At 40.7% G+C, this 13,124-nt stretch overlaps 1 protein-coding gene across 2 annotated transcripts in view; it reads left to right on the forward strand.

Annotated features, from left to right (window-relative positions):
• The window catches only part of XRN2 (5'-3' exoribonuclease 2), an 85,364-nt gene that overhangs the window by 42,578 nt on the left and 29,662 nt on the right, over positions 1 to 13,124 (forward strand). For both annotated transcript variants that reach the window (XM_037896241.2, XM_037896243.2), the window contains exons 21-24: positions 7,208 to 7,291; positions 9,556 to 9,653; positions 9,742 to 9,821; positions 11,057 to 11,113. In XM_037896241.2, the coding sequence (XP_037752169.1) occupies positions 7,208 to 7,291; positions 9,556 to 9,653; positions 9,742 to 9,821; positions 11,057 to 11,113 (319 nt within the window). The remainder of the gene's footprint in view (positions 1 to 7,207; positions 7,292 to 9,555; positions 9,654 to 9,741; positions 9,822 to 11,056; positions 11,114 to 13,124) is intronic.

Genomic DNA, 13,124 nt, shown 5'->3' on the forward strand with positions numbered 1-13,124 from the left:
TCTGGCAAACAGAGGCTAGGGACATCATCCCTGCCCGTCCTGGCTAATAGCCATTGATGGACCTATCCTCCATGAACTTATCTAATTCTTTTTTGAACCCTGTTATAGTCTTGGCCTTCACAGCATCCTCTAGCAAAGAGTTCCACAGGTTGACTGTGCGTCGTGTGGAAAAAATACTTCCTTTTGTTTGTTTTAAACCTGCTGCCTGTTTTCATTTGGTGGCCCCTAGTTCTTATGTTATGTGAAGGAGTAAATAACACTTCCTTATTTACTTTCTCCACACCAGTCATGATTTTATAGACCACTATCAGATCCCCCCTTAGTTGTCTCTTTTCCAAGCTGAAAAGTCCCAGTCGTCTTAATCTCTCCGCGCACGGCAGCCATTCCATACCCCTAATCATTTTTGTTGCCCTTTTCTGAACCTTTTCCAAGTCCATTATATCTTTTTTTTGAGATGGGGCGACCACATCTGTATGCAGTATTCAAGATGTGGGCGTACCATAGATTTATATAGAGGCAGTATGATATTTTGTCTTATTATCTATCCCTTTCTTAATGATTCCCAACATCCTGTTCGCTTTTTTGACTGCCGCTGCACATTGAGCGGATGTTTTCAGAGAACTCTCCACAATGACTCCAAGAACTTTCTTGAGTGGTCACAGCTAATTTAGACCCCATCATTTTATTTGTATAGTTGGGATTATGTTTTCCATTGTGCATTACTTTGCATTTGTCAACACTGAATTTCATCTGCCACTTTGTTGCCCAGTCACCCAGTTTTGAGAGATCCTTTTGTAGCTCTTCGCAGTCAGTTTTGGACTTAACTATCTTGAATAGTTTTGTATCATCTGCAAATTTTGCCACCTCACTTTTTACCCCTTTTTCCAGATCATTTATGAATATGTTAAATAGGACTGGTCCCAGTACAGACTCCTGAGGGACACCACTATTTACCTCTCTCCATTCTGAAAACTGATCATTTATTCCTACCCTTTGTTTCCTATCTTTTAACCAGTTACCAATCTGTGAGAGAACCTTCCCTCTTATCCCATGACTTAAGAGCCTTTGGTGAGGGACCTTGTCAAAGGCTTTCTGAAAATCTAAATACGCTATACCTACTGTGTCCCCCTTATCCACATGCTTGTTGATCCCCTCAAAGAATTCTAGAAGATTGGTGAGGCTTTACAAAAACCATGTTGACTATTCCCCAACAAATTATGTTCACCTATGTGTCTGACAGTTTTGTTCTTTACTATAATTTCAACCAGTTTGCCTGGTACTTATGTCAGGCTTACCTCTGGAGCCCTTTTTAAAAATTGGTGTCACATTAGCTATCCTCCAGTTATTTGGTACAGAAGCTGATTTAAATGATAGGTTACAGACGACAGTAGTCCTGCAGTTTCACATTTGAGTTCCTTCAGAACTCTTGGGTGATACCATCTGGTCCTGGTGACTTATTACTGTTTAAGCTGTAGCTCACGAAAGCTTATGCTCAAATAAATTGGTTAGTCTCTAAGGTGCCACAAGTACTCCTTTTCTTTTTGCGAATACAGACTAACACGGCTGTTACTCTGAAACCTGTTATTACTGTTTAGTTTATCAATTTGTTCCAAAACCACCTCTAATGACAGTTCAATCTGGGACAGTTCCTTAGATTTGTCACCTAAAAAGAATGGCTCAGGTTTGGGAGTCTCCCTCACCTCCTCAACTGTGAAGACCAATGCAAATAATTCATTTAGTTTCTCCATAATGGCCTTATCATCCTTGAGTGCTCCTTTAGCATCTCGATCGTCCAGTGGCCCCACTGGTTGTTTAGCAGGGTTCCTGCTTCTAGTGTACTTAATTTTTATTGCTATTACTTTTTGAGTCTTTGGCTAGCTGTTCTTCACATTCTTTTTTGGCCGTCCTAATTATATTTGTACACTTCATTTGCCAGAGTTTATGCTCCTTTCTATTTCCCTCATTAGAATTTAACTTCCGCTTATTAAAGGATGCCTTTTTGCCTCTCACTGCTTCTTTTACTTTGTTGTTTAGCCACGTTGGCTCTTTTTTGGTTCTCTTACTATGTTTTTTAATTTGGGGTATACATTTAAGTTGAGCCTCTATTATGGTGTCTTTAAGAAGTTTCCATGCAGCTTGCAGGGATTTTACTTTTGGTGCTGAACCTTTTAATTTCTGTTTAACTAACCTCATTTTTGTGTAGTTCCCCTTTCTGAAATTAAATGCTACAATGTTGGGTTGCTGGGGTGTTTTCCTTGCCACAGGGATGTTAAATTTAATTATATTATCACTATTGCCAAGCGGTCCAGCTATTTTCACCTCTTGGTCCTGATCCTGTGCTCCACTTAGGACTAAATCAAGAATTGATTCTCCTCTTGTGGGTTCCAGGACTAGCTGCTCCAAGAAGCAGTCATTTAAGGCGTCAAGAAACTTTATCTCTGCATCCCTTCCTGAAGTGATATGTATCCAGTCAGTATGGGGATAGTTGAAATCCCCCATTGTTGTTGAGTTTTTTATTTTAATAGCCTCTAATCTCCCTGAGCATTTCACAGTCAATATCACCATCCTGGTCAGGTGGTCTATAATGTATCCCTACTGCTATATTATTATTCAAGCATGGAATTACTATTCATAGAGATTCTGTGGTACAGTTCAGTTCATTTAAGATTTTTTTTTCTTCATTTGATTGTTTTCTTTCACATATAGTGCCACTCCCCCACGATCACAACCTGTTCTGTCCTTCCAATATATATTTGTACCCTGGTATTACTGCGTCCCATGGATTATCCTCATTCCACCAAATTTCAGTGATACCAGTTATGTCAATATCCTCATTTAATATGAAGCACTCTAGTTCACCCATCTTATTATTTAGACTTCTAGCATTGGTATATAAGCACTTTAAAAACTTGTCACTTTTTAGCTGTCTGCCATTACATGATGTAATTGAATGGGACTTTTTTTCTTTTGACTGTTTCTCATCAGATCCTACCTGTATTTTATTATCATCCATCCTCTACTCCTTATTAGAACATAGGGAATCTCCATTTATAGATCCTTCCCTAAGGGATGTCCAGACCACCTGCAACCTCCGCAGCTGTGGGCTTTTCCCCCAGCCCTTAGTTTAAAAACTGCTTTTAATGTTAAGCACCAGCAATCTGGTTCCGTTTTGGTTTAGGTGGAGCCCATCCTTCCTGTATAGGCTCCCCCTTTCCCAAAAGGTTCCCGAGTTCCTATAAATCTAAACCCCTCCTCCCTACACCATCGTCTCATCCACGCATTGAGACCCTGCAGTTCTGCCTGTCTAACTGGCCCTGCGCATGGAACTGGAAGCATTTCAGAGAATGCTACCATGGAGGTCCTGACCTTCAGTCTCTTACCTAGCAGCCTAAATTCGGCCTGCAGGACCTCTCTCCTATCCTTCCCTATGTCATTGGTACCTACATGTACCATGACCACTGGCTCCTCCCCAGCGCTACACATAAGCCTATCTAGATGTCTCGAGAGATCTGCAACCTTTGCACCAGGCAGGCAAGTCACCATTCAGTTCTCCTGGTCATCGCATACCCAGCTATCTTATGTTTCTAATGATCAAATTGCCCATTACTAATACCTGTCTCTTCCTAATATCTGGAGTTCCCTCCCCTGGAGAGGTATCCTCAGTGCGAGAGGATACCACATCATCATCTGGAAGGAGGATCCGAGCTTTGGGATTGTTTCCCTCTGCTCCAGTTGGATGTTCTCCTTCCCTGAGGTTTTCATCCTCTTCAACAGCCCAGAGGCTGTTAAACCCGGGTGGTGGGACCATTCTACGGTGTCCTGGAAAGTCTCATAGTTGTACCTCTCTGTCTCCCTTAGCTCCTCCAGCTTTTTACTCAAAGCTATTGATTCTGGGTTAAGTTGACAACCTAAAACAATGGAAGATGATGTTTCATGTAGCTTGCCAGAGTTTTCAATGTTCTGAAATCCTTGCTTTGTAACTTTTTAAAAAGCCGAGTTGTATTATAAATTGCTTGTTCTGGATTAGCATCTGGCATTCTCATATTTAAGAGGGAATTGTGTGCAGGAAGTATTTTTAAGACTAGGAATAGATTGATCTTCTTGATCAAAAAAGCATCTAGCAATCCTGTATTTTTAACTTATACTTTTCAATATTCCTCTTAAAGATGTACCTATATTTTAAAAAGTGAATATTCATCCTTCAGTTTTGCTGGATTGCTTTTATCCTCAAAGATTAATTGAAATATTTTAAATTTGTCTTGCAATAAGGGATTACCATTGTTTCACCTCAGAAGTGGCTGCATTTCAGTGGGGTTTTAACTTGGAAATACCTGCTTTTATTTATTTCATGGCCTGCTCCTATCTTTTTGGATGTGTTTTGTTATGAGATTTGAGTAATTTTTTGTTTGATTAGACTTGAACATAATGGTTGTACGAGGCATATGAGAAATGTCATTCAGGATGGAAAACAATGTCAGATTAGATTTCTCCAGACTGATTCCCCCACATCTACAACCTAAAGTTTCTATCACTGGTAGGTCTTTAGAATCTAATCAAGTAGGAATATCTGTGGAGAACCATACAGTAGAATTGGTAACGATAAAAATACCAAGTCATGAGAAAATCGATGTACTTTTAGGCGACCACAGCCTCCTGGTTGGGAAGCACTTGAGTGTACAATGTTGGCGGAGATCAAAGAAAACCAAGTCTAACAAAACTAATAGAGTGACTTCAGCTACTCAAATATAAATTGGTCAAATGTCACACTGAGGCAAAATTTCAAAAAGAAATTTCTTGCCACCTCTAATTGCTTCTCAGAAAAGCCAATTTTAGATCACATAAAAGGCTGTTCTCAACTTAGTTCGATGGAATGCAAAGGGGTGGTACAGGAAATAACCATAGGAGCCACTAAGTACATTGCTCAGCAAAATGGGATCTTAATCTTGACTAGGGCCTCCATTTTCTCTTGGAATACATATAATGGATAATATGGATGGTCTTTAATGTTTCTAATGATACTTTGCTGTATCACCTGTTTCACTGAACCTGAATGATCTCCTTTACTGCTGTCTTCCAGTGGCTAGATCAATTTGGATAAGGTAGAATTGATACTTTCTGGCAGAGGGAAATCATTTTGAGTATATACCAGAAGCGGTGGCTATCTGCAATGGACGAGTCTTACCAATTTGCTCTTTATTCCTGGATTCATGTGTGTTGGTGATTTTATTTAAGCCTCTTCTGCTGTGCCTGGCCACAAGGTTGCTGCTTTTCCTCCTGGTTTCAGACCTCACTGGAGTTATCCTTTATTTCCGTGCTTTTCTTGCTTCAAGGCTGTACTACCATAGCCTCAGGGCTAGACCACTGCAACATGGTGTACACTAGGCAGTTCTTGGAAACTTCAGTTAGTACGGAAGGGCAGGTTGCCTGTCTTTTAAATAATCCTCACTGACTTGGAGCATATGTATATTGTGCTACCAATCCTGTTCTGGCTGAGAATTTGCTTTCAGGGTATGAGTCAAGCAGTTTGGAGTTTGCTCCTGCTCGGTTCGTTCCAGCTGCTTTTCACAGTGCGGTGTAAAACAGTGGATCTTTGTTCAGTCATTCTACTAACTATAGGTGTATAAATCCCCTTAACAATTAGTCTCTTGCAGTTTGTTCTCCTAGTTGTTACTCTTTGCACACATGCACCCTCCCCCTGGTTCTGATCCATTCAGGGAAGTGGACTTGCTTGCTTTGGAGGGGCATGATGTGTTAACCTTGAACTGAACTATGTAAAGGATGCTTCTGTGGTAATGGGTACCTGTAACCGTGCAATGCCATGTGTTACTATGAATCAGAGTTTTAAATCTTATTTCCAAAATTGTCCAGATTTAAAAAAATTAATTCAGTTTAGCAAAGTAAATACTAAAGATTAATGTTTTTAAATGAAATAATTACTTTAAAAAGTTAAGATTCCTGTATTAAGTATATAGCATTTCATTTCTGTCTTTCGCGGAGCATGGTTATAATCAGAAGTGACTAAAATTGGGATTCCATATATATTTTCTGACTTCTGTATACTACTTTAAAATAAAATTAAATGTCAACATTGCAAACACAGCATGAAATCTGAAAAATCAAGCTATTCTTGTATATAACATATAATGATAACATGTAAAAATAGATGCAATATAAAAATGACCCTAGGATTGCTGCTCTCACAATTCAGGGACGCTGCACCTGTATTCCCCCTCTGCGGTCCACCATGGGCACCTGCTTTTAGGCTCCTGAGCCATCACCTCTCTTGGGCAGAGACTTGCATCTCTGCCTTCTCATTGGTGTTTTTCCAGGCTTCCAGTCTCCTTCCTACAGGGATTTCTATAGAAAATCAGACTGCCAAAGCTGTCCTGCTTTGCCTTCTCCTCAGAGGCTTTAAACAGTGTGATTAGCCATCGTTTTAAGTTACCACACAGCTTTTCCTAAGCAAGCACACTTACTCTGAAGGTGAAAGCATTACAGAGAAAACATTAAAACAATAAAAGAACCTGCACGCATGTTAATAAGCTTATCAGAGATCAACCCTCCCACCCCCATTTCCACAAGTGCTCTGATCAGTGTCAGTCTTTCCAACCCTTCCCTAAGGATTGGGACCTTCCCTTTGGATAGAAGGTCCTGTCCATTTGCTGGATCAGAAGGAAGTCCCTGAGTCATTTTAAACTCAGGCTGTTTATCTTTGTCTGTTGTCTTTGTCCTTTGGAGAATCCATTTTAAACTTGTATCGGCAAGTCTCCCTAGGAGGGTGGTATCTGTCTGGAGGTGTTACAACCTGAGTGAATTTGCCTAATCACCCCACCCCCGCTATTGTTCTTAATTCCTGGAGGGGCTCCCCTATTGAATCACGTGCAGTCCTTGGCCCACAATGATACAAACTTAATTCATTAAAGTACTGTAGAAAATTGCCGTATTTGTCAAAGCTGCTTTTGTGGTGGTGGGTCTTTTTTTTTTTAAACCCTTTTTTTCTAAAGTATTTGGAAAATTCTGGAACAAATGAATTACATTTTTTTACGATGTTGACTGAATCCTTTTGACTATTGCTTTGAATTTTTACACTGAAAGGGAGAAAAAAACCCATTTAATCTTTCGCTGTTAGATAAGCAGTGTAACTTGGTGGCTTAGCTCAATGACTGTGAAAGTTTTGCATCTTTAACTAATAGCTTGTTTTAATTAGGTGTTGCTCTGCTGCCATTCGTTGATGAGCGCCGTCTGAGAGCTGCTCTGGAAGAGGTTTACCCTGACCTCACTCCCGATGAAAGTAAGAATTATGATATTTCATTATGATGACTGTGATCGTTAAGGCTTTCATTGTTAGTGTACTTATCGTTCATGCAGTATTAAAACTCAAATGAACAGGGTATAATAGATGGCTGCTATTGATTTCCTTATGTCTAACTGCAACCTTTGCTCCGCAAATAATTCAGTGGCTTGTAAATGGAGTGATCTTTGCTGTAAAAACAGAATTATCAGACTTCACTTGCACTTATTTAAATTAAGCAGATCCATAGCAGAATGTTAACACAATCTAATTTTCAAGTTATTGTATGAAATGATTCAGCTGGTACGCCCTACGTGAATGAGTAATTGCTAGATGAACACATTTTAATCAAAAGAATGCACTCAATTATTCTCTGTGGTGAGACTGGTAAAACCAAATGGGGAATATACCTGTCCTCTGTCCACTGGGCAGTTTGTGTCCAATCAGGATACAGGAATTTTCATGACCAGCTTCTAAGCTCCCTGTAGGTGGATTCTTCCAGGTGAAGTGCCAGCTCAAGGTGGCTTTTTCAGCCTGTCTCTGTCTTCAGGGTGGAAAGCCAGGATAAGAAGCTGGGAGGAGGAAAAAAAAGTCAGTCAGGAACTATAGACTCTGCCCTGGTGTCAGTGCCACCCTTCAGCTTCTTGTTGTGGTCCTATTTATGAGCAGAGTTCATTAGGTCCACATTGCTACAAACTTCCCTGGTGGCTTCAATATGACTGGGAATGGGGCTGGCGCAGGTGCTCTCACAGCAGTTCAGGAAGCATACCCTCCATAGGGTGGGACATCTCTCAGTTGGCCACCATGCCCGAGTACAGGAGGAGGGGGAAAGTAGTTTGGAGGAGGATGTCAAGATTACCTTTTCCCGCACTAACCTCCTAGAGAGACTAAATCCAAGGGCCTTATTCTGACTCAGCCAAGCTTATGCAGTTTCCCTCATGATGCTCCAAAGGGGGGTAAGTGGGAGCTTTACCAGCCTCCTCTCAGCTTGCTTTCTCTTCTGTCCCTCTTCCATCCTATCATGGGACTCCTCTGCCATAGGTGGCTGTTACAACCTGTGTTTATCTCCCCCCGTCCTTCCAGGGGATGGATGAATTGGCCAAAGACTGGGAAGGTTCTTCCTCTTCCCTTTCCCAGTCCTTACCCCCCTTTTAGAATTTACAGGTGGTCTCACTAGATGCACGGACCTATCCAGTGTCTCATGGCATTGACTCAAAATCTCTCCTATTAAGCAAAGGATCCATGAAGAAAACTAATTCACAATCCTTTCCATGCATCTCACTATCATCCAGATAGTAGTGAAAGACTGCTTCGTCCTGAACACAGCAGCTGCCATTCTTATATTTTCAAAAGAATTAGTCATAAGTAAACTTTTCATGCCCTCCTGGTTCTGCACCTGAAGATGGATTTGGTAGTGCATCTCACTCCAAGCCTCTTCCCTCTCTGGCACTCTTTTTGGACAGAGATAAAAGCACCTGGGTGCAAACAATACCACAGAGGGGAAAAGGTGTTTCCATCCTTGGAAAAAATCCTGAAACTTGGGTCAGTCATCAGAGGCCCAGGGAAGCCTCAACACATCTGTTTGATCCTACATAGACACAATTCCATTCTCAGACCTTCCAGCATTTCCTCCTGGGAGCCTTCTGGATGCCAGGGGAGAAGAATCTAGAAACCTGCGTTCAGATCCTAGTCATGGTGAAGAAATTACTTTTATGGGCTAGTCAGGGTAAAGATCCCTTTTAAGGACCCCTCCCTGCTTTCATATTGCTCTGCATTTCGGCCTATTGGGTGGAAAGTTAGGGCATACTACACACTAGTCTGCCCTTATCCTGTAGGGACCTATCTATATTTTGCAGCTTTGGAAGCCATTAACCAAGGAGACTGCCTACACAAAGCAGATAGAGCTAATCATGAGCTCCGAATTGTGACTGGATATCTCCTTCCTGATGGACAGAGGATAGGGCCACATTGATTTGTTTGTACAAGTGTGGTCACACCATTGCAAATAATTAGCAGATGAGAAATATTTCCTTGAAAAGAGACCCATATCCCCCTCAAAAGTGCAAGCCATAGAGAAGAATTTGGACTTATATCAATGGAGTGTGCATTACAGTCTCTCCTTAACAGAAACGAAACTTTCAGTAGAAAATTAGTGAACTACTGCAGACACCTGTCAACACAATGGTGCTATCTTGGCATATTTTGCTGCTTTAAATTTTCTTCATGCTGAATTATCACGCAATTTCTCCTTTCTCCTATTCTAGACCGAAGAAATAGTCTTGGTGGTGATGTTATGTTTGTTGGGAAACATCACTTGCTTTGTGACTTTGTATTAGAACTGTACAAATCCAGTAGCACAGAGGTATGTTACATTTGTTCTAAGATTATTGTATTTGGGGGAGGGAGCAGTCTGGTTGTCTGCTTCAGCTGAAAAAACATTTTTTCTGTAGCCAGTGGATATACCCCCTGAACTGTGCCATGGAATCCAGGGAAAACTTACTCTGAATGAAAATGCAGTTCTTCCAGATCAGTGAGTATAGCTTTCGGTCTGAGTTGTTTGCCGCTGAAGGATACTTTCTTTAGCTGTGTCTAAACTAAAACAAAACTCCCCCACTCCCCAACAAAAACCCAGAAAAATCTGATGTCTCTAAATACTTGGCTTTGGAATTAAGTACTTTTTCCATTAGAGTTCAAAGAGGGTTGCTTGCTATTATCCACATAAAACTTCAGCTAGTGTTTATGGTTTTCCAGTCCCATTGCATTGCTCTGCTTCAGAAGGGTTTGGCTTAAGAGCACTGGAAGGTAGTGGGCTTAACATGCTTGAGAAAGTGTCTTCATTACTTATGAAATCAACAGAGGTCATCTTAGTTTCAGTATTTGCCTTCCAAGAGAGATTGTTCTTATGTATTTGATATTAAGAGACTACTGTGCACCACATACTATATGATAAACTTTAACAGGTGAAGAGCTAGTGGGGGTGGGGGGAGTTCATAAGTGGGCCTACTGTCTTCAATAATCTCATGTTGTTTGGGTCTCTGATCATCTTTCAGCAGATCAGGGGAATCTTGTTCCAGTCTGATGTTGAGGTTTCAGCACTGTGTGCTTTATTGGATCATGGCCATCTATATCATGCCCATAAATATCATTTATATCATTTGTCTTCATACTATTGTTGAATTCATGTTTTCTGAGGGTGGTAATACACACATGCCTATGCCTTGATTTACTGAAATTGCAGTTTTTGGTCAAAAGGAACTAACAAGTAGATGGTGATCACCATGCCCAATCAGGGAGTACATAGCATTTGCTGATGACTTAAAGGTTGATCCAGTAAGCTATGTAGTAGTCTTAAATCAGTTACTGGTAGGAGCATGAACCAGGGAGTGGGGCTTTTATTTCTGTTATCTTCAGAGAAGGAGAATACTTCTGATTAATAACAAAGGCAGTTACCTTCTGTGTGTCAAGTTGTTGACTGCTTGGATTAAAGGGGCACAGTTTAGCTATCTAATCGGGGAGAGGTATGATAGAACTGTGCACCCAATGAATTATACTTTAATTAGAAAGGAAACCCTTGCATCTTTTGGAAACTGCTGTTAAAAAGATGTAAGAACAGCTAGCCATTGTTTTAATTGTAAAGCAAGACAATTCTTCAAAACTTCAGTTTGTGTGGGTTACAGACTGCTTTGTTCAGACAGGAACATGTGAATTATGGTAACAGTCTCAAATTAAGGAAAATGAAGTTGGTAATTTTTTTCCTTTCATTAGGACAGTAGAGTCTCCTGTTCCATTGTTGCGTGATCTGACACAGAATTCTTCCATCAGGTGAGTTAATGTTGTGTGAATGTACTGGTGGTTGTGGGGTGTTTTGTTTTTCTGCTTATTGAAATGTATCAATCCGGGGTCCAGTGTAATCTGGGGTTCTGTAGCTGTTGAACTTGCTACAGAATCAGCTCCTTGTCATAGATTGCTTCAGAATCTAATCTCTTACGTAAGTGAAGAAAACATGAAAGTTAACCAAAGCTACACAATATTGTTAACTTTATCTTGTGTTCTGACATGAAGCATGAACTTTGTCATGGTAGGTTTCTGAACCTGAGTTGTCCTTCAGACAGTATAGACAAGTAAAAATCCAACGTGTCAAGTTAAAATCTTCATTTGCATTTTAAAAATATTGCGGGAAATACTCATGACATACTGCTTATTTGGTGCTCTATCAAATGGAATTTATTTTTGTAAGGGTAAAGATCAATAAAGTCAAATTGACAGTATCTCTTTTTAAAGTTAAACTGCAGTGTAATAGGTTGGAGTCTCCATTCTTTGGTCTGTCCCTTATCTGTAAGAAACCCTTCCTACAGCTTTCTCCAATAAGGTTGTCCTTAGGGTTAAACTGAGGCGCAGTTCTAAGGGTTTGTTCTCCTCTTTACCTTACCAGGGAATTTTTCTTCCTCCGTGACTCTAGGGCTCTTAAGTTTTACCTTAATAAGGTAGCTTTTTAGAAAGCCACCTGCTGCTTGACCCTTTCTTTAGCACCATGTGTATGCAAAGGTCATATGAAGTTAACATTTCTCAGTGAGTCAAACCCAATGTCAGTCTGATGTGGTCTAAAATGTTGTCATCTGTCTGGGATTGATTTCCTTCCACTCGTTCACTTTAGACATTGCTGAGGGCTTAAGCAAACAAAAGGGCTTACATCTATGGAGTTATGATATAACAGACTTTCTCCACTTGGGTTTCTTTGTCCACATCTTTATTCTCCCCATGAGGTCTGGTGGCAAAGTTTTTATTTCTTTTTTATAAGAAGAGAAGACCCTCCAAGAGACCAAAGCCCAGAAGACAAAATTCATTTCCCTGTCTTGAGGAAAGGGCTCCAGCCATCCTGGCTCCTTGACTACATGATATTCTGCACCCTTCCCAGCAATCATATCCTAGCAGTTCCAAAGTACTGAGGGGATTTACCACCCACCCTGCCCTGGGTACACTGGTCTCAGGTCCTAAATAGAGGCAGCTGTCTTGGATTACTGCCCTCCCTAGAGCACTTTCTCTCCCTAAACACGCAAATTCCCAGTCCTATAACTGTATTCTTGGCAGAAAATGCTGGAATAAGGCACTCCCAGACCCACTTGCTGCCCTGACAAGCCTTTGAAGGGCTGTTATACCACAGTACAGGCATCTTCTGAAAACTCCTTTGGTCACAGGATCCTGAAGGCCATTTCCCCTTTAAAAATAAAAATAAATACAATCATGGTTGGAAGCTCATTCTCTTTCCTGTATCTTTTCTGCTGTTCTGACTTAATGCCTTCATTTGATGATTAAAGGGAGTCTGTCTCCTCTTCTTAATCTTCTATGCCTTTTGTGCTGTTGCTTTCTCTGTCCATGTAATAGAGCCATAGACTGACCGATGAATTCTCCTATGAAAATGGGACCACTTTTCATCTGTAAATTGGAGTCTTCACAGAGAATCCACCTTCTAATGCATGGCAGTCCTCCTGTATTCTGTTGAATGTGTTCTGTCATTCCAGCTTTCTCTTTGAGGCTGGTGGCACCTGGTAGTGTTTATGGGCCTACTTTGAATGCATAGGGCTGCATCTATGTGGGCGGGGCCCGACCAGTAATGTTGTCACAGATTGACAAATGGTCTTCTCAGAGAAGACCAAGTGACAGAAAAAACAAGTATCCCGCTCATTGTGAAATCTTCACCTGTAGCCACATTTCTTTTGATTTGGCCTATTTTTTGTTGCAGCATATTTAGGAATAAATGTTGACTTTGCCTTAACCATGATGTTCTTTATTCATCATGAAGTATACTGTTGTCCTCCCAGAACCATACAAATCT

Source organism: Chelonia mydas, chromosome 3, assembly GCF_015237465.2.
Source record: "Chelonia mydas isolate rCheMyd1 chromosome 3, rCheMyd1.pri.v2, whole genome shotgun sequence".
Lineage (NCBI taxonomy): Eukaryota > Metazoa > Chordata > Testudines > Cheloniidae > Chelonia > Chelonia mydas.